The sequence below is a fragment of the Mirounga leonina genome, unplaced genomic scaffold, assembly GCF_011800145.1.
Source record: "Mirounga leonina isolate KUSES-001 unplaced genomic scaffold, KU_Mleo_1.0 Mir_154, whole genome shotgun sequence".
NCBI classification, from domain to species: Eukaryota; Metazoa; Chordata; class Mammalia; order Carnivora; family Phocidae; genus Mirounga; species Mirounga leonina.
In genome coordinates, this window is record NW_023270389.1 from 24873945 (window position 1) to 24895586 (window position 21642).

Genomic DNA, 21642 nt, shown 5'->3' on the forward strand with positions numbered 1-21642 from the left:
AGGTATGGGGTGGCTCTTTGGGACTCTAGCACAAAAAGTTCACCCCACCCCTCCCCCTTTGGCCCACAGCACCCCCCCACCCCCGAGGGAGGAAACCTGCAATCAGCGGATTAAGGGCTGGGGGTGGGCTTTTGCCCCTTGCATAAACACCCTTCCCTTTCCCTCTTCCTTCCATTCTCTTCCATCTGGCAGAGGAGTCCGGCTCCCTAAATCTTTTTGTTGGTTAGTTTCCATGGCAGTCATTGTCTGTGTGTGCGAGCGAGTCCGCCCCTCACCCTCTCCCCTTCCAGAGCGGGCCCTCGCAGCGGGGGAGGCGGGCAAAGACGCCAGGGCTCTGGCCGGTGGGCTCAGGCCTCCTGGAGCTCAGGGACCCCCGAGCTTCCGTGCATTCAGGGTGGGGCGCTCTGCAGCCCGCCTGGCTTTATCCTGGTTCAGCGGCCAGAGGCAGCAGCCGTGGACTTGTCGGTTGTGGAGGAAGCCCCTCAGGACCCTGGGGCTCCATCCGGCTCCTGGGAGGAGCCTCCAAGCCAAGCCCTGCCCGACCCTCTGCAGCCCCCTCCCCTGCTTTGTCTTTGGCAGATGATCACCTGATATCCTTTATTCCCAGGTCAGGTAAGTTCTATTTCAATCTGTCTATGCAGAGTGTGGTGGGGGCATTCCCAGCGGCTGCTGCCGGGGAGCCAGGCAGTGGTGGAAGCGGGCGGAGGCTGCTCCGCCCAGACAGGCCAGCCGGTGGAGAGGTGAGGGTCTCAAAGTGCCTTTCTTGCTCAGCTGGGCCTCTCTGGCTTTGAAGTCAAGGGTTCCTTCCCAGCTGGTTTTAACCCAGATAATTACACTCAGAGATCAGCGTTTAGGGCACAGGCTGACTGACGTACACCCAACATCCAGGGCTTCTGGCTTCTGGTCTGACTTCAGTTCAATGTATTCGGTATCAAGCACTACAAATTGTTGTGCCTGGCTCCAGAGGAGCTGCATGAATGACCCGCAACGGGGTTCCTGCTTTTAAATGCTTACCATCTGGTGAAAAAGATAGAACACCTGCACAGACGGGTATGTGGACTCCCGGGCTCAGGTAAGGGGGACTCCATACCCTAGTCTGGCTATGTGACCTTGGCCAAGTCACGTAGACCTTCAAGTCTCAGTATCCTCATCTGTAAAATGTGGATAATAATAGTGCCTACCTTATAGGCTAAATTACACATGCACACAATCATAAAATTTAGGTCAGTTCATGACATGAAATGGTCACCATATGCTTGCTAACTATTATTACTATTTTTTAAATCATAGAAAATGTGTAAAGAATTCGGCGTAGCCCTCTGAATACCGGTGGGGATGGTTATTATCATGCAAGGCAGTCATTAAGTGCTAACACGGTGGCACTTATAGAAAGTTCTATGGAAACACGGGAGAGCTTACTCTCACCTGCAGGGATAGCGTGAAGCTCCCGGAGAAGGTGGCATTGAGACTGAGCACTGAAGAATGAATAGGATTTTGGCATGCAGCGAGGAGTATAGCCAGCAGAGAGCACTAAGCTGAGGTGTGGAGAAAGGAAAAGAGAGGCCTCTTGGCCGCCAGCTCAGAGAGCAGTTTGGCTGGGACCCAGGCACTGAGCCTGGACAGAGGCTGGGTTGCACTTTGGGCTCCCCAGCAACTTGAGGACCAGGGCCAAGTTTGAGGTGTGACACTGTGAATATTGGAGTAACCTAGCTAGCATTGGGAGGAAGGGGAGCGTGACACCTAAAAGAGACCCAAGCTGGGAGCCTGAGACCAGGGGGCAGGTCCTGGCTGAGCTCCCAGTTGAACCGGGTGCTCTGAGGCTAACCTCTTCACCTGCTCTGGGTTTGTTACTCACCTATGAAATGGGAATATTGAAACTTGATATACCTGACAATTTTACTATCATTATTAACCATGGCATAGGAGTATGCCATTGTAAATCAGTATGTAAAATGCAAAATACTACTCTTCAAGATAAAGGAGAATTAAGTGTATCATCAGCTCAGCTCTGGGGGAAATGCAAAGGACTAAATCATTTAACAAGGAGGCTTATGAAAATCATCTAGTACATAATAATAATAATAGTAGTTGACTCATAATAGTAGTTGAATGATCTCTCTCATAATTGATTGATTGGTTGACTCATTCATTCATTCATTCCATGTTCCTTGAGTACCTACTGCAGGCTTGGTGATGGGAAAGAGGGATGAATGAGACAGGCGTGGGTCCTGCTCTGAAATGCTTACAAACAGCTCACAGAACTGGCAACCTGAGGATGTCCCTGTGCCCCATGAGCAGCTTCCATTCCTGTGGCCGCCTTCCGGCTTCTTACTGCTGTTAGACATTTATTTTTAGTTGATTTTAGGCTCCCAAGACACACCACCTCATGGGTCTTCAGAACACCTCCTCTCTGCCCTCTACTGGCAGGGAGTTGTAAGGGCTTTGCAGTAAACAGTTCAATATGCATTACTCATAAATACCAAGCATTCCCTCTGCCTTCCATCACCCCTGAGATGAACTGAAGTGCCTTAATATTTAAGAAGGAATGAATTTGTAATTAGCACCTTAACGTTATATCTGAGCCATTCCAGAGGTTTTCTATTTAAATGCAAATTGAACTTTCCCCGAAGGAAAGCTAATAAGTGATGAAAATAGATAGTAGGAGAGGAAGAAGCAGGCAGGAGGAGGGAGGGGGAGCAGATGTGGAGTTGTTACTGTTGCCATGTTGTTGCTGCCTGTGGTCTACACTCCCCTCACCCAAAGACCAGGCTCAGGGAGCCAGAGGAGGGGCGTGGGTACCTAACCTGAGTCTCAATTTCCCCTATCTGTTCAGGGGAAGGGCAGGGGGCGGGGGGGTGGGGGGTGGAATCTCCAAACCAGCAGCCATTTGGGTGGGCCCTTATTGGGCTGCTGGACGTCATCTCAGCATCACGGTGGCCTAGAGAGGCTATGGGCTTTGGCGTCAGCCAGACCGGAGTTTGAATCCAGGATCCTCTTCTGAGCAGCTATGAGAGCTCGGGCAATTTCCTAATCTCTTGGTGCCTCCGTGCTTCCATAATGTAGCAACTATTAGTGCTTGTGCCTCTCAAGATTGCTGTAAAGATTATGGGACAAGCAGAAAAAAACGTGCCTCGTATACAGTAGGTGCGTAACAAATGTTAAGTTCCTTCCATTGTCTCAAGATATTGCTGTACCAATTTAACCTGTCAAGGTAAGTAAGAAAAAAAAAAAAAAGGTGGTATCCCTCTTTCCCTTAAAATAACCCAGATGAGGGGTTGGGAAACAGAAACGTTTTCTGTAAAGGGCCGGATAGTAAATATTTTGCACTTTGCGGGCCATATGCTCTCTCTGTTGCAGTGACTCCACTCCGTTGTCGTAGTGGGAAAGCAGCCCACAGGCAACACGTAAGTGAATGAGCGTGGCTGTGTTCCCAATATAACTTTATTTAAAGACACTGAAATGTGAATTTCATACAATTTTTCACCCATCACAAAATATTTTTCTTTAGATTTTTCTTCCCCCAAACATTTAAAAATGTAAAAACCGTTCTGAGATCACGAGCCATAGGCAGCAGGCTGGGTTTGGCCGGCAAGTAATTGCTTGCTCACCCCTCCCCTAAGATATGACAAGAGAGCTTCACCTGGGATTTGGGTGGAGTCTGTACCAAGGAACCCCTCGGAGTGTAACTCCTGAGGCTAAGACCACAGGGGAGCGATGTCATCCAAGGAAGCGATGTCATCCAAGGAAGCAAATAGCTCTTTCTGGGCCGGGACCAGCAAGGACAAAAGGACACACAGGATTCCTGATGGTGGCCCCTGCTGGGGTGCCGGCCATTAGGTCAGGGCATGAGTACAGCTGTCCTTCCACTTCTTCCTAGTGATGTCCAGGGAAGAACTAATGGCCCCTGGGTGCTGAGCAGGCAGACACATTCTCCTGGTGACAAGCCCTCGTCCAGCACCCGGGAGGAGGGGGAGTGTGAGCCTGAAAGAGATCGAGGCTAGGAGCCTGAGGCCAGGGTTCCAGAAGGATGCTCAAGGGCTCAGACCCTGCTGCTCTCTCCTCAACCGGGAGCTCAGTGCGGGTTCCCTGGGCTCCTCAGCCCGCCCTGGGGGTGCCTGCTGATGAGGACGGGCAGGCCTTCAGATTCACCCCAGGCTTGGCCTGTTTCTCCCCTTTTCTGGGCGCTCTGACATCTGTTCTTAAACACACACCCAGAGCGCACGTGCAGCTAGCCTGTCATGCCTCCCCGCCTCGTCTCCATCTCAAGCACAGAGGGAACACAGGTCACCGCACCAGATGGCAACCTCAACTGCTGCGGCAGATTGCCGGCCCCCCGGGGGAGGGGGGTTAACGCGGGGCACTGGATGATGCCTGTTCTCCGGGCCCCACCCCTCCTCTGTACTGTGCCTCTGCCCGGTCCCTTCCCCAGAACGTCTGGGGAGGAGGGCATGTGTGCGTGCACATGCATACGTGTGTAGTACGCGTGTGTGCGTGTGTGTGCGGTGAAGTGCCAGAGAAGAAGGGGAAGGGGTGAGGAGAGACGGTGCCAGAGTGAAAGCCCTGACCACGGTGGACCAGCCCCTCTTCCCAGCTGCAGGGTGAGCAGGACCTGCCTCTCTGGCACAGAGGGGGGTGGGCTCTTGAGGTGGGGGTGCTTGAGGCATGGCGGCACCCAGAAGGAGGCTGCTCTGCTTTAGAGGCTGCCCCAGGGCCTGGCTAGAAGGGAGAGGCCGGGGAGGGGTGGAGACCTCTGAGGGGACTGTGCTCCCGTCCTGGCTCTCTAGTGTCATCTCACAACGGTCCACCCCATGGACCCCCAGCAGCCCCTTCCCTTCCCCGTGAAGGGGGACATCCGACTCAGACAAAATGTTGTGCGAGCAGGGGGGCAATGGCCAAATAGAAGCCCAGGAATGTTACTTATCAGGTGAGCAGTACCCATCTGGAAATGGGGGGAACCTCTAGGGAGTGGCCCCTTTCTCTCCTGGGAGATGAGACAACAGCCTCACAGCGTGAGCTCCTGTCCTCCAGATGAGACAGTCTTGCCAGGATGAGGGACCCCAGCAGGAGGTAAGCAGGAGAGCCTTTTGTTTGGCCTTCTGTTAGCAGAAGGCTTTACCTCAGGCCTGCAGAGATCTACGGGACGGGGGGTGAGTCCCCGCCCCGCTCACTCAGAGCCTGTCAGAAGGGGAGCCAGCCCCCCTCACCTCCCCCCTCCCCCAGCACACACACATGCGCCATCCAAGACAGGCAGGCTGGCCCATCTGCCAATCCATTTTCCTTGCCGATTTCCTAGCTGGAGCAGCGGGGCTGGTGTGTAAATCATTCAGAGCCCTCTCCCAGCTCTTCCAGGATGTGGAGCTCCTTTTAATTAAGAAGAATGGAGGACGCTGCTGGCTCTGGAAATGGCGATAGTAGCTTACTAATGGGCATTTAAAGAGCCGTGCTGGAGTGGTAGTCTGCTGTTGCCTTCCCCAGCCCGCAGCCTCTGCTCCTCCACCCAGGCCCCCACGAAGAAGGCTCTGCTATCCTCTCCAGGAGAAGGGTTAATGTATAAGCCCCTGCCACCCCACACCCCCCCACTCCCCTCCCCCTCCAGGGCCCCTGCACCCAGCCGGTCCGCCTGCTGATCTGGGACAAACAGGCTCAATTTTGCATTTAGGGGAAGGGGCAGAATCCGATGACTTGAGCCCTTCAGGCCTCCGCCTCCTATCCTGGCAGCCTGGCTCCCCAGCAATGTCAGGACCCAATAGAAAGCGCAGTTAGGCTACCAGGTGGGTGCCCAAGGCCCACAAGGAGCCAGCCCGTCTGCACTCACTGCAGCTGTTGGAAATGAGGGTGGTGGCAGCAACAGGGCCAGGCACAGGCCCTCAATGCATCCCTTCTGGTGACTGGGCCTTGGGTAGCTGGCAGTGCCTATGAGAGCCGATGGAGCCAGACCCCTGTGTTTGCGCCACCGGGGAGAATGTGAGGATGTCCATTCTGGAACCCACTGCTTGGTCACCTTGGTTAAATGACTCTTTCTCTCGGGCTTCCCAACCTGTATACCCCTAGGAGTAAAGAACATTCCAGCTGGGAGAGACCTCCAGCTCGTGGGTTCTTCCTCTTTTTCCCTTCCCGTTTTACAGACGCCAGAATGGACACAACTGGTCCAGGGGCGCCCAGCGCAGTTATGACAACACGTGGCTGGAACAGATGTCTTCTGACTCTCGGCCCCGTGCCTTGCCTATTTCCAGTATCTCCCGGGGGAGGTGACGCCACGGCCTCTCAGCTCACCTCATGCTGGTGTTCTCATTTTCTGATGCTCTTGGGCAGGAAGTTCTTCCTTGTTTATAACCCAGATCCTCAGGCTTTATTCTAAGCCCCGTTTCCTCATACAGTCTCCTCAGTAAGCACAGGGAAGGGGCCACGGTCTCTCTGAGAAGGTCTGGCTCGCTGCAGTCCCTCTCATCTCTGTGCACTAAAGAGCACACCAGGGGCCAGCTTCCCGACTCTTCCTTCCAAATCGTGCAGCTCCTGAATCTGAAAACCAGAATGACCTCTTCCCTGCACCCCACCATCCCATACCTGAGACTCACTTCCCAGCAGAGGTACCCCTTAACTGATAGCCACGAAGTCCCTCTAGGTCCCAGGCTGGTGCTCTGCCCTGGAGGAGGACGGAGCAGGGCAGGTGGATGAAGGCATGTGGCTAATTCAACTATCTAGTCACGACTGTGGGGTCAGGAGGGGGTCGGTCCGCAGGACCCCAGACTGCCAACCCCAAGGGTTATGCTTCTGACTGCTGACACCTGCATCACACCGTCTCCCTTCGAGTCCTCTGGATCCCTAAATCCTTCTGGGCTCTGTCGGGACGGGGTGGGAGGAGGCCCCGATGAGGCTTTTCCATGTGGGGGAGGAAATTACCCCTCCCTGGATCTGCTCGTAGCCTCAGTCCTGACTGGATGAGCCATCCTCACTTCTACCCCCTGCATATCGCCACGCATCTGCTGAGGAAGGAGAGGTGATTCTCTACAGGAAGGGCACCAGCTGTTCTCCAGATCGGGATGCCATTTAGGCAGTGGAGGAGATTTCAGTGTGCTAAGAGGGAAGAAACCCTGCCCAAGACACAGGCCCAGACATGGTTGGGCATAGGAGAGCGTGAACCCTGGTAAGGGGTCTACTTTGTGAAACGGGCACCTGCTGTTTGGGTTCACTGGCCTGTATGCACAGAAAGTCAGGGTGCAGGAGCTTGTCATCACACAGGGAGGAACGGACTACCTCCTACAGGCCCAGGATCTATGCCTGGCATCTCGTTCCTCCCATACCTCTAGAAAGTAGATATTCTTTTTTTCTTTTAAAGATTTTATTTATTTGACAGAGAGAGACACAGCGAGAGAGGGAACACAAGCAGGGGGAGTGGGAGAGGGAGAAGCAGGCTTCCTGCCGAGCAGGGAGCCCGATGCAGGGCTCGATCCCAGGACCCTGAGATCATGACCTGAGCTGAAGGCAGATGCTTAATGACTGAGCCACCCAGGGACCCCTAGAAAGTAGATTTTCTTATTCCCCATTTCCCAGATGAGGAACTGAGATTCAGGGATATAAGTGACTTATTCATGGTCATACTGCTGGGGGTGGCAGAGCCAGGATTCAGACCCAGTCTGTCTGATTCCAGAGTCCATCCACTTTTCCCCTACCCCCTGCTCTGTGAGGCACCGCAAAAAAATGAACCACAGAAAGGTGATCCCGGCCTCAGGGAGCTCCTAGTGCGTCCCTCCAGCCCGCATGGAATCCCACAGAAGGTGTCCAAGTGGTGCCCACTGAAGGGAGGTCAACTGTATTTCCAAGGAAGGAGAAGGAGCTGCTCCAGCTTCTAATAACCAAACAATTTCTCCTTCCCCATCCCCCCAAAACATGCCCTACACTCCGAATTGCACCAGCCCCTTGAGGCCCTTCATGGTTCCTCCATCCATGGGCTGCCATGCTGGGACTCTGCAAGTGAACAGGGAAGAAACTGTCCTCCCACCCCGCCCTTGGCTTCCCCATGACCTACCCCAAGGTGGTGGTGCCAGGCCCTTGCTGAATACCTAATGAATTCAAACACTACGGTGCATTTTATTATATTTGAAATAGACCTTGGGGCGCCTGGGTGGCTCAGTGGGTTAAATGTCTGACTCTTGATTTTGGCTCAGATCATGATCTCAGGGTCGTGGATCAGGCCCCACGTCGGGCTCTGCGCTCAGTGTGGAGTCTGCTGGTCCCTCTCCTTCTGTTCCCGCCCCCTTCGGTTCTCTCTTGCTCTCTCTCTCAAATAAGTAAATAAATCTTAAAAATAATAATAATAATAAAATAAAATAGACCTTAAAAAACCCAAGGTGCGACTTCAGAAAAAAAAATACCGAGTGACTTTTTCTAGAGCTGAGCACCCCCTTAACAAGGCTAATGCAGCAATATCACAGTGAGAAAGACTCCACAGTACCAAAGAAAGGCTTTACTGTTAGACGCTTTCATCAACTTTCTTTCCCCCACCTCCCCACCGTCCCTGTGCCACCTTGTAACCAAAGCAGAAAGTCAAACACTTTTTAAGAGAGAAGAGAAACCCAGGCCCCATGCAATGCAAGGTCTCAGAGCGAGAAGGGTTTAGGTTTGACAGGAGGAAGAAGGTCCTGACAGGGAGAGTGGCCTCACTCTAGAGCAGGGTGGTGAGGCATCAAAGGGGTCCCCCGACTCCCTGCCTCTGCTTGGCACGCCTTCAGGGCCCAGCTTGGTGCACTCTGCCCAGGCATGGAAACCGCCTGTGACTCAGGGAATCTTAAGTGGCGGTTGCTAGGTTACAAGTTTCCTCAATGTGCACTTCAGTGTAAGGATTAAAGGATGTCACCTGGCTGAGAGGAAGAGCCGTGGGGGAAGGAGAGAAGCGAGTACTTCAGAACAAGCAATTAGACCATGGCCTGAAAGGCATCCGGTTCTTAGTACTTTTCCAAGGGTCTGAGTCCCTAGATCTCGTGGTCCTCACAGAGGGTAGTGCTTGCAAAAGAGAAGCGTTAGACTAGAATGGGGCCTCTTCTGGAGCTGGATTCCAGTCCTTTCCCAGCGATGCTGCCCAGCACACAGTCTGGCAATGGGGAGAGAGCAGTCGCTGGAACCCTCTTGGGGGCCTGGGCTCCTTCCTTCACTGCAACTGGACAAAAAGCCGGAAGCCAGGTGTGAGTGGAAAAGCTTGGTGTCCTTAATAATACACAATCTTTCGTTTGTGATTTAACTGTTAAAGTGGGAGAGTGTTGGATTTGGAATTCACAAACCAGACCCACCCTCGAGTGGCCATAAGTCCATTACTTTATCTCAGGAAGTCTCAGATTCCCCATCTGTGAAAGTACGGACTGATACCTGCCCGGGCCACCTTTCCCAGGGTTGTTTCAAAGATTGTGAGAAAATGGATGCGTGAGGGCTTAGGTTAGTGGATGAGTTTTGCAAACACAAAGTAGAATGGAACTCTGCTGCCCTGGCTGGGGTGGGTGGGGGCACAAGGAGCCTCGCCTCACTGCTCTGGGAAAAGGCTCAGTAGGCAAGGGGTGCCTGGGGGGCACAGTGGGTTAAGCATCTGACTCTTGATTTCGGCTCAGGTCATGATCTTGGCTCAGATCATGGTCTCAGCTTAGGTCATGATCTCAGAGTTGTGAGATGGAGCCCCAACTCGGGCTCCACGCGCAGTGGGGAGTCAGCTGGAGTTTCTCTTTCCCTCCCCCTGCTCCCACTCTCTCCCCACCCCTCTCTAAAATAAATAAATAAATTTTGTTTTGTTTTGTTTTTTAAAGGCTCAGTGGGCAAAAGAGACTGAAGACCCACCCCAACAAGCCCCTTTGAGGGAGGCCTATGGCTTTCAGTCTTCCTGATCACCCTGTGCTGGTTTTGTGAAGACAGCTCAAGTTGAGGGTTGAGTCTATTCCCTAGCCCCCCGGGGAGATTGTGATCCCTAGGACAGAAGAGAAATGTTTGGTGTTTCCTGTAAAACGTCATTAATTCAGACCACACTCTCTTGGAATTTATGAGTTCTTACTGAAGAGAGAAAACAGAACACAACCTTCCTCTGAAGGTTCTAGAGGTGCTTACTTTGTAAGTACAGAGAATTCAAACTGAAAGAAACAGTGGAATTTCTAAGCCAAGAACTCAAGATATTAAGATGGGCCTATTGTGAGTCGTGACTTCTGTTTCTCACAGGAAGTCATTTCTGAGCAAGGGGCAAAATGTCTGTGTTTGTTCTCAGTCTCCCTTTTTCCGCATGTTGGTGACAATAGTTGGTAGTAATGGTCTTAAAAGCGATTTACCAGGCCCTTGCTCTGTGTCGGAAACGGAACTGAGCCTTTTACAAACAGTGTCTCATTTAATCTTCACAAAAATCTACAAGGATCCATCCATACCATGGAATACTATGGATACTTCTATCAGAAATAAAAAGGAATGAACTATTGACACACATACGACAACCTGGCTGAATCTCCACGGAATTATGCCAGGAGGGGTGTGGGTAGTCAGTCCCAAAAGGTTACACACTATACCATTCTATTTATATAACATTCTTGAAATGACAAAATTATAGAAATGAAGAACAGATTAATAGTCGCCAGGGGCTGGAGAGAAAGGGGTGGGAGGGAAGTAGGTGTGGGTATAAAAGGCAACAGGAAGAATCCTAGTGGTGGAAATGTTCTATACCTTTACCGATCACTTCCCATAGCCTGGTTGTGATATTATTGTACTCTAAGTTTTGCAAGATGTTACCATCGAGGGAAACTGGGTAAAGGGTGTTATTTCCTACTATCGCATGTCCATCTCCAACTTATCTCCAAATAAAAAGATAAATTAAAATAATATAAGGAAATTGGGTCTCAGAGTAGTTAAATAATTTCAGAGCCAGAATTCAAACCCAGGTCTATCAGACTCCCAAGCCTGAGTGTTTCAAGACTTGACTGTTTTCAAGCGAACCAAGAAGAAGGGGGACTCCACAGGCCTTGCAGTCCTTCAGGCCAGGTGGCCCACTGGTGTCATGGGCACCTTTGTTAAAAGGGGACTGCTGTCCTGAAAAGGCCATGAGAATGTGGCTTGAGAAAACTATCTGGCAAGCCCCGTGGGTTGGTGCTGGGGGCCAACATTGAATAACCAGGTTTCCGCATCTCAAGGTGTGTGAAGAAGGGACGGAAGGGGGGTGGGTGCCCCCATGTGTTCGTCTATCTACATTGGTGTCTCTGGTTACGTGTCCACATGTCTGTGCGTCTGTCAGTTACTCCGTCTGCTTCCGGGTGGCAGAGAGTAGGGCGATGTGTAAGTCATGCAGAGGTATGCGGCTCCGCACACACGCTATGTTTGGGTGCACCTGCGTCGGCTCTGCGCGTGTCACACCCACGGAACTTGTTTCTATTAGGTTAAGCCATTTGATCACACCTCCCCCAAAGCAAAGCTATTGAGCCAGCCTGTCACGAACTGGGTCTGTGCGCTGTAGATAAACTGGGTAATTGGACTCCCCGCCTCCTCATCCAAAACAAACACTCACAAACCGCCCACCCCCACGCTGCAGGGAGTCTGGTCCCTGTCATCTGGGTTCCTGGCTCCAGCGCCCCGCCTCCTCTGACCCTGCAGACAAGGCGAGCGGCCCCCGCGGGGCCCTGGCCCTTCCCCGCGGGCGGGCGCTGCCAGCGCTTATGTAAAGAGGTCGGGCCCGGCCTGCTCCGCCGCGGGGCGCACGCGGCCTCCGGCTCAGGTGTGGCGGCTGCGGGTGGGGAGGTGCGCGGAGCAGCCGGGCCGGCCTCCTCCCCGCCGGCGGCTCCGCTTCCCCTTCGCGCTGCTCGTCCCTTCTCCTCGCCTGCCTGTGTGACGGCGGCGTGCGGGCTGGGGAAGGACCGCGCGCCCTCTCCCCGGCTCCCCGCCGTCCCGGCTGATGCGCGGTCTGCGCCCGGCCACCGCGCTCCTCGGGCCCGGCTGTGTAAGTGGCGCGGGGGCGGGGGCGCGAGGGCGCGGGCAGGGGGGCGGGGGAGGGAGGCGGCGGCGCCCGGAGGTGTTAAGTCCTCGCTCCGCCGGGCGGCCCCCGCCCCGCGCGCGCCCCGCGGGCGTCCGAGCCGCCAGCGCGGAGGGGCGGGGGGACACGGCGCTGCGGGGCGCGATGCCGCCGCGGGGTGGCGCCCTCGGCCGCCGCGCCTCCCCTTTAAAGTTGGCGAGGACCTGGGAGCCGGGAGCCCCGCCGGCCGGCCGCTCGAGGAGGCGAGGGCGCGGGGCCCCGACCGCCCTTGATTCGCCCCATCCCTCCCGCAGGGCCAGGCGCGGACGCCGCCGGACCGCGCAGTCTGGAGGGACCGTGAAGCGCTGGCCGGCGTCGGGGCCCTTGCCCGGGGTCGGGCGGGAGCCGGCGGACGCGAGCCAGATGGAGGCGGCGAGAGGGGGCGCCGAGTAGCGGGCGGCTCCCCAGGCTCGCACCTCCCGCGGCGCCCCGGCGCTCCGCGGGCACCGGGGCGCGGCGGGCGGGGCCGCCGGGGCTGCCATGGAGGTGCCTAACGTCAAGGACTTCCAGTGGAAGCGCCTGGCGCCGCTGCCCAGCCGCCGGGTCTACTGCTCCCTGCTGGAGAGCGGGGGGCAGGTCTATGCCATCGGGGGATGTGACGACAGCGGCATCCCCATGGACTGCTTTGAGGTCTACTCCCCCGAGGCCGACCAGTGGACCGCCCTGCCCCCCCTGCCCACAGCCCGGGCCGGGGTGGCCGCCATCGCCCTGGGGAAGCGGATCATGGTGATCGGGGGTGTGGGCGCCAGTCAGCTGCCCCTGAAGGTCGTGGAGATGTACAACATCGATGAGGGCAAGTGGAAGAGGAGGAGCGTGCTGCGCGAGGCCGCCATGGGCATTTCTGTCACGGCCAAAGGCGAGTGGGGCCAGGGCTGAGGGAGGGCAGAGAGAAGGGAGTGGGGGTCACGGGGAGAGGGATGGAAGCCAACACTGAATGGGGGGCCCACTCTCACAGGCCTGATCCCATTTGATCCCTGCAATAGACACTGAAACTGAAGACCCACTGGCCTTCTTTTACAGATGGGAAAACAGGCGCAGCAGGTGAAGTGTCTAGTAATTGCATATGATACCAGAACTCCACTCCCCCAGGCTCCTCCCAGCAAGCAGGGCAGGCCTGGCCAGAGGGGAGAGCTGAAGGTTTAGCGCCATGTCTCTGCAGACCCCTTCATTCAGCAGAATGACGAAGCCTCCCACCCACAGCACCTCATCCCCTGACATCTGCCTTTTAGGTACCACCACCTCTAGACACATATTTGGGGCCTTGGGGACGTTCCCTGCCTCCTTGTACCATCCCCAGGCCCCACTGGTGGGGCTTTGAGGCCTGACTCCAGGGCCTTTCCCGCCACCCTCAACCTCCCCCTCTGCCTCCTAATCTCAGAGATGCTAAGGAATGGAGACTAGAAATTTCCTGAGGGTGGAGCTCCTGCAGCACCTTACCCGGGTTTATAGGTCTCGGGGCGAGCATGTGCTGACCACACGGTTATTTGATCTTCATTTCACTTTGTCAAAGCCCCTTATTTCTTTCTCACTGGGCCTGGTACAGCCCAGAGCACAGAGGGGGTTCCAAAAGCTCTTTTGCTGAAACACAAAGGGTTTTATGGGAAATGGTCCAACAGGAATTAGAAGACCCCAAGTGCAGCTCAGACAGCCTTGGTGGGATACAACCCTCCCTCCATCTCTGGCAAAACCATCCCATTTACCTGTTGCATCTACTGTAGATCAGGAACCAGTATTTCTTGAGCACCTGCTGTGTCCCTGCAGTTCTAGGTCCCAGGGAGGAAGGAGAGAGGCAGAAGACCTGGCCTCTACTTTCAGAAGGCCGGGCTGACCAATGAAGGTGACCAGTGAGAAACTCTAACCCAGAATCCCTCAGGGCAGTGGCCAGTGGCGCCTCCACGAACTCTGGGTAGGAAGGACAGGAGACCTGGAGGCCTATGGGGGGAAAAAAGAGAGGGAAAGGGTATTCCTTGGTCTCCAGGCCTCAATAAATGTTGCCGGGAGATTAAGAACTAACATTTATTGAGTCCTTACTATAGATGCTTTATATATTTTAGCCCCTCTGATCTTCACAACCTGTGTGATGAGGTAAGTGCTATGATTATCCTCATTTTAGAGGGATGCCATGTGGGGCCCGAAGAGGTTAAATACCTTGCCCAAGGTCACACAGCTAGTGAGTGATGATGGAGTCTGTGCTCTTCACTGGGGCACTGAAGGAATGGGTTCAGCAGTTAGTCTGATAAGCTTTCATAGGCTTGTGTGTCAGGCACTGGAGCAGATGCTGGGGCCACAGACAAACAAATTCTCTAACCATCTAGCAGAAGAAACAGACAAGGATTATTTTGGTAACAAATGGCAAATAGGGTGAAGCCAATGCCATGGGAGGCACTGAGCTGGTGCTCTGAGCCCAGCTTTGCAGGTGGGGGACACCCAGGCGACCGTGAAGGGATGAGTAGGAGCTGGCCCAGGAGTCGTGGTGTGGCGTGGACCGAGGGTTCTCAGCTGGAGGTGTATTTCGGGTGACACAGGGATGGGAGAGGCAGAGTTCGGGTAAGGGAAATCCTCCCAATATTAGCAGGCCCAATCTCCTGACCTGAGGCTATGGTTGGGATTTTTTTTTCCTTTTTCAGTAAGACGAGAGGTAGTACTCAATAGAAGGAAATAGTACTCATCTCTATAATTTCCTTGAAGAATAAAAGCCTCTTAGAGCCAGAAGCGGTGAAGACTGGCTACTGGGAGATGGAATCCCAGGCAGGGGTGGGTCCCTGGGAAGGAGAGTGGCTTGTGGAGTGGGGGAGTGAGGGGAGCTATGTCTCCGGTAGGCTGCAGGAGGTACTGGGGCGAGGCCCCGGGAAACACGGATGCCTTGCTCATCCTCTCCGCTGCAGTGTCTCAAGGAGGTGCCTTCAAAGGCTACCTGCAGCCAAGAGCAGCGGGAAGCGAGAGGATTCGCTTCTCCTCTCACAGTGCCCAGCTTACGGCCCTGGCAGGGTTCTTTAAAGGGGCTAGTCTTTTGTCCTCCAAAGCCTCATCCTCATTCACCCCTAACCCTATCCCATCTAGTGCAGGATGCCTCTGGAGCCCACAAGCCTCCCAGTGTGTGAGGAGGGTGGCATTCACCCCCATGGGGCTGGCACACAGAGAAAACCAGCAGCAGGCCAGTGTCCCACAAGGCCAACGACAGCAGGGCTGACCTCATTTCCGAAGGCTCCTGCTGGGTCTGGAGAGTTCCGACCTGGGAGTGCCTAAGCAACAGTCCACTATTGGAGGGCATCGGAGGAATACCCCCTCCATTTTGGCATCCCCTCTAGCTGCCTACGCAGGAGGAACGTGGAGAGGACAAGACCTGCCAAGGGTTGTCCAGGCCTCCGCCCCAGTCTACCCCGTGCGAGGCTCAGCCAAGGGCTGGACACCAGGGAAGACTAAGGCATGCAGGCCTGACATGGCTTCAGGAAGACCCAGGCTCAACCCGGCAGGGACTTGTCGTGGTTCCATTAATCTCACTCTAGCACAGCAGTGGTTGGGAACCTGGCTTGGCCTTGGTGCCGGTGTTCGAGGGGTTAATGGAGCCCGGCCTGGTAGGTGATTACTGATGGGCCTGTCTCATGGTTTTCATGAGCTGAGCCAGGGGGTGTGTGTGGCCTTTCTCCTTAGATTGCCGAGTGTACGCGGCAGGCGGGATGGGCCTAGACCTCCGTCCGCACAACCACCTCCAGCACTATGACATGCTCAAGGACATGTGGGTTTCACTAGCACCCATGCCCACCCCGAGATATGCTGCCACCTCCTTCCTCCAAGGCTCCAAGATCTATGTGCTGGGTAAGGACGAGTTATCGGTCCCACATCTATCTCTCCTTCCCTCCCTGGGGCCCGTTCCCACGGGAAGCCGTGTCTGAGTGCTGAGCATCTCCTCAGTACTAGGGGGTAACCATGATGCCCCAACCCCTCAGGGAGCCCCCTGTATGGTTGGGTAATAGTCAGAAGGGGAAATGCAGCCCCTTGCCCTCAGGTACTTACATGGCCCCCCTCCCCCACCCCTCCAACCCCATCCTGGCCCCTAGGGGGACGACAGTCCAAGTATGCAGTCAATGCCTTTGAGGTCTTTGACATCGAGACTCGCTCCTGGACCAAGTTCCCCAACATTCCCTGCAAGCGGGCCTTCTCCAGCTTTGTGACCCTGGATGACCGCCTCTACAGCCTGGGGGGTCTGAGGCAGGGTCGGCTCTACCGGCAGCCCAAGTTCCTCCGGACCATGGACGTGTTCGACATGGAACAGGGTGAGCAGGGCACCAGCCTCTAGCTGCCCACCACCCCTCTAGCTGACTCCCCCCTACTTTCCCCGCGATCCCGTCCACCCTCCCAGGGCTGCTGACCCAGTGGCATGAGCCTTTCAGAGGTCTAGATAGCCCTCACCATTCCGGGCTACTGTTGGGCTCACTTTCTTCCATGTGGACAGGGCTCCTCTCGGCTGGCTGGTTATTTGTCTCCACGCCTTTCCCGTCTATTTTCTTGTCTTACAACATCCTGGCAGGGCCAGGGGAGGGAGGGCTTTTCCTGCTTTTTACCAATGCAGACACAGAAGGATCCTGGTCAGGATTACGGTTCCTTGGACTATAGCGAGCCTGGGAGTGGGGAGAGGCCACAGAGCTGTCATTTCAAACAGCAGGAGATGTAGTTTATGCCCTGAGCACGAAGGGTGGATGGAGTGGACTTCTGTCTCAGGTGTGAGCTCTGGGGACTCCGTGTGTATTCGGTGGGGGAGGGCAGCATCTAATTCTCTCTAAATTTATCCTGCCACAATCCGTGGCCCGTAGGGGGCTGGCTGAAGATGGAACGCTCGTTCTTCCTCAAGAAGCGGCGGGCAGACTTTGTGGCCGGCTCTCTGAGTGGACGGGTCATAGTGGCTGGAGGACTCGGTAAGGATGGCGCTTCCAGGCTGTTACTGCGGGTCGAGTGCTTGGTGGACACTTGGCGCTCTGCATGAGCAGGAGAAGGTCCTGGCTGCTTGCATACTGCCTGCCTACCCCTTTATCCCAAATAATTTAAAACACTCCCTCCCACGTATCCACAAACGGGCCCCCGTGTGCTCCCCCTCTTACACAGGGGAAACTGAGGCCAAGAGAGCATGCAGGACATGCTGCTGACCGTGGAACACAGGCTTGCTGAGCACAGCTCCCCGGGGCCCTATCCAGGAACACTGGAGACAAAAGTGTAGCAGGGATTAGCCTGGTCCTCTTTCTCTGGCCAGCTCTACTCCCTGGATACCCAGCTCCATCTTGGAATAGGAAAGCAATCTGATTAGACAGATTTTTGTAATGGATTCAGGATTTGCTGGGTTACTCCTCGCAGAGAGTAGTGGTATTTTGAAGGCAGGACCCCAGCTTCAACAGGGCAGAGATACATGGGGAGCAGGGCTTCTAGGCACCCAGAGTTCACTCAGTGTGGACAGACTCCCACTTCACCCGAGTATGAAAGGAGCTCAATGTGAGCCAGACCTTGGGGATGGCTTTTTAGTAAAAGGCAAAAGAGAGGCAGCAGCAGTATCTAGAAACTTCTGGTAAAAGCAGAGGGTGGAGGAGATGAAAAGAGGGAGAGAAGGCAAGCAGGGCAAAGTGGCTGTTTGACAAGAGCCGAGGCCTAGGGTAGGGAGGGAGCCGTTCTGCAGCCCAGGGACTGAGGTCCCTTGGCTTCTGCTTGGGGGTTCCAGAGGGAGCCAGGGAGGTGGCGGCCCTGTGGGGCATGGATCAGTGGCTGGGCTCCTTTGTAAGGTCCGGTTCTCTTGGCACTTTCAGGGAACCAACCCACGGTCCTGGAGACGGCAGAGGCGTTCCACCCCGGGAAGAGCAAGTGGGAGGTCCTCCCCACCATGCCCACGCCCCGCTGTGCCTGCTCCAGCATAGTTGTCAAGAACTGCCTCCTGGCTGTGGGGGGCGTCAACCAGGGTCTGAGCGCCGCGGTGGAAGCGCTGTGTGTCTCTGACTCCTAGCTGTCCCTGGGCCCAGCACCTTTGCTCCGGGCCAGATCACTCCACTCTTGGGCAGTTTGGGTGACTTCCCAGGATGCTAGGTCCTGTCAGCAGCTAGTGGGCTCAGGCCCTGGGGCTCTGAGGGACCTCCCTCCACCTCCAAACTGTACCAATCCCAGGAGACGGTAAGAAGACGCGTTGACTCCGCCAGCCTCCAGCTGGAGCCCAGCAGAGCTCTGAGGAGACTCCTCCCTTAGTGCTCAGGCAGAGGAAGGCCCAGGAGTACCTGCTACCTCCCCTTCCAGTGAGCTCTGCCCACCACCACCACCCCCACCCCCACCCCCGGCGTCCGGGGCAGGAGGTGGGTAGAGCAGAAGACAACGGCTACCATTATGAGGATGGGGAGGATTGGGATGGAAAATGGCGAAGGGCTGCAAGGAGTCCCAAACCCCTCTTCTCTCCCGTGGTCCGCATCCTTCCCCCATTTGGCGGTCAACCTCGGGCCTGCCCTAGCCCTCATCTGCTCGGCGAGAAGTGACCTTGGAACAGGGGCCGCTGGGTTGGAAGGGAAGCCAGGTTCGGCTTCCCCGCTCCTCTCCTCACTCACTTAGTCCTTCTGCCACCCCTCCCTGGCCCTTTCGTCCCCGGCGACCCCGGAGTGTTTCTGTGCAAAACCTCACATACACCGTGGCATCAAAGTCCACGAAGGCTGGATTCGCGGCACTCGGGTTAACAGGAGCAGCACAACGATTAAAATCTATATTCCTACCCTCTCGGGCAGCTGGTGCAGGGGCAGGGTGGACGGGTGTCTTGGTGGGTAGAGGGGACCCCAGGAAACAGTCCCTCTGACAGCCTCAGACTAAACAGGACCCCAGGCGACCAGCTGTCCTTGGCTGTTCCCACTGAGGAGGCTCCATCTCCAAACCACCCCCACCGAGTCCCCTCGCTCCCAGCACAGCTGCATCTCTGCCTTCTCTTCAGCGTGGAGACTCCGCTTCCGGGGTAGGAAAGGTTGCGCTCATTAGCTGACATCTCCACGTCTGGCCTCAGTTCACTCAGCTCAAGTTCACTCCTGTCTTACCCCAAGTTGAAAGGGGATTGCTCATGGACTTAAAGACTTGAAGCTCGTAGAGCACCTCTCTCTCCTCCTCCTCCTCCTCCTCCTCCTCCTCCTCCAGAGTGAGAGAAGCAGGCTCCCCGCCCTGAGCAGGGAGCCCGATGTGGGGCTCCATCCCAGGACCCTGGGATCATGACCTGAGCCGAAGGCAGATGCTTAACCGACAGAGCGACCCAAGCGCCCCTAGAGCACCTCTTTCTGATTCCCAGTTATTTTTAAAAGCTCTATCAGCACCGGGGATACAAAGAAAAACCTGCCTTGGGAGGGGTTGCAGGGTAGTCAGATGACACTTACTACCTGATGATGTAATTCGTTCTCGAGAAGCAGGAATAGAGAAGAAACGCCTGTCCCTGTCTCAGGGCTCAGGGGGAGCCTCCTGGAGGATCCCCTGGGCCTTGAGGACAAGGGGAACCTGGGTCTTCTGGGGCTGGAGGGAGGGTGCTGCCCCCTGCTGGCCCAGCCTGGCCTTCCTACCCAGGCTAGAGGTGGCCTGTGGCTACGGGTGCCCCCTGGTGAGCAAACTGCAGGGGACGCTTTCCTATTGCTTCTGGACTCCCGGATTTTAGGTCTGTTAGTTGCTGAAGTAACTGTTAGAAGAAGGTGCTGGAAGAGCTACAGATCCTCTGAGGGATGGATCAGCATGTTTGGGAAGTCACTGCCAAGTCCAGCCCTGGTCTGGCCCCCCCACCTTTCCTCTTCCATTTCTGCACTGTCCCCTTCCACCCTCCCTCAGAAAGGTGTTTACAAGCAGGGGTCCCTCCACCCTTTCCAAGAGAGGCCAAAGCTCTGTGTGTGTGTGGGGGGGGGTGTTGGAGGAGGGGGCTTTCCAAGCACACAAAATGGTAGCAGATCCGTGGATGGGACTGAAGCATTTTTAAATGGTCAGAACTTCAGGGGTACAGTCAGCCTGAAAAAGGGCCTCCCCATTATGAGACTGGGGGACTGGCCACCAGAACCCATGGGGGCCACCAAGAGCTGGAGCTGGGGTCTGCTGAGGACTTACCTCTTGGAGGTCCATTCTGGGAAAGACTTTGGGGGCACCTCGCTGAGCTAGGGAAATGGAATGTCAGTGGTAAGCCACATGGTCTGTACCTCATGGTGCCATGGAGGCCATTCAGGATCTGGGGTGAGATGGCCTGGCTCCAGGCCCTGCTCCCCCTCTCCCCCCCGCCCCCAAAGGCTTTCATGTCACAATCCCTCCCCTCCTCTTTCTCATCTTCATCTCCCAATCTGTAGAACAAGAGCAAGGATCATGCCATCTGACAAGGTGCCAAAGCCCTCACTTCAATCCTTAGATCAACTCTATGAGGTAAGGGGTGTCCCATTTTGCAGATGAGAAAGCTAAGGCTCGAAGAGATTACATAACTTGTCCAAGGTCCCAAGCTAACAAGTGACTAAGCCAAGTCTGACTGCAGACTTTCTGACCACAGCACTGCATTGCCTCGAAGGACCTAGCACACCAAGGAGGAAAGGACATCAGCTGTGACGTACCAGAGTACGGGGTTCGAAATATCACCCAGAAAGATCGGTGCCATAGCAGCTGGAGGGCCTCTTGCATCCTTTATCCCTGTGAGCTTGGGCAAGCCTGGGATCAGTCTGCTTTACAGATGGGGAAATAGAGACTTCCACAAGTTGTCATGAGCTCTGGAAATGGGGGAGTCCAGTCTTTCTCACGGGCCCTCACGTACTCAGCACCTGGTTCATGCCTGGCACCCAGCCAGCGCCCACTAAATGTGTCCTGAGCGAGTTTAAGGGATGGTTCCTTGAGGGGAAGAACTGAGAAAAATGCCTAGAGCCCCAGTCCCAGTTCCTCATTAGCCAGATTGGACTCTCCAGAGTCCTGAGACAATTTCTTTTCTTCATGCAAAACACCCTCCAAAGAGGAAATATTTGGCAGATGACTCAGAGGGTCAGTGGAGTAAGGGGCTGGAGGCCGGGAAGTATCGGAAGACTGGACACCTGAGGTGACACCTCGAGTTGTAAGTTTTCTAGGCAGTTCAGAGAGAAGTCTGTCTCCCCCGCCCCCCCCCCAGCCTCCCTCCACACTCCACATTGCTGGAGTGAGGACCTCCAGGCTTGCCGCTGGTGGCCTGGCCCACCTGGGCCCTAGCTGGGCCTTCCAGACTCCTCCTCTGGGGTCGACCTTGCAGGGGGAGGAGTGTGGCTGCTCCCTCAAGGCGAGGGCCTCCTAAGGCCCTACTCACTGTCTCCAGAAGGTGGCCCACCCTGCCCTCCTTATCTGGAGGACGAGAAGGGGAATTGGGGACACTCTCCCTCCCACTCACCGGAAAGGGAGGCCTGGTCCTAACCTCAGGTTAGCAGCTCACATCCTTAAAAGCAAACATTTGTACGGGAATAGTAATGTACAAATCCCTTTCCCAGGCTCCCCTATCTAGATCCAGTGTCCCCATCTATGGGAGAAGGGGACTTGACTGGAGCTACCCTTCCAGATGGGTCTCTGTTAACCTCAGACCTCCACATCCAACACCTGTGGGAAGCAGGCTCAGCCCTGGTGACAAACGACCACCCCACCTTCATTCTTCT

At 55.4% G+C, this 21642-nt stretch overlaps 1 protein-coding gene across 1 annotated transcript; it reads left to right on the forward strand.

The window, feature by feature from the left end:
- Positions 1-12486: 12486 nt before the first annotated feature.
- Positions 12487-18720, forward strand: KLHDC8A (kelch domain containing 8A). Its single transcript, XM_035009519.1, has 5 exons — positions 12487-12875; positions 15671-15835; positions 16078-16293; positions 16831-16932; positions 17809-18720. The coding sequence occupies exons 1-5, from the start codon at positions 12500-12502 to the stop codon at positions 18000-18002; spliced, it is 1053 nt and encodes a 350-aa protein (XP_034865410.1). The 5' UTR covers positions 12487-12499; the 3' UTR covers positions 18003-18720.
- The last annotated feature ends 2922 nt before the right edge of the window (positions 18721-21642 follow it).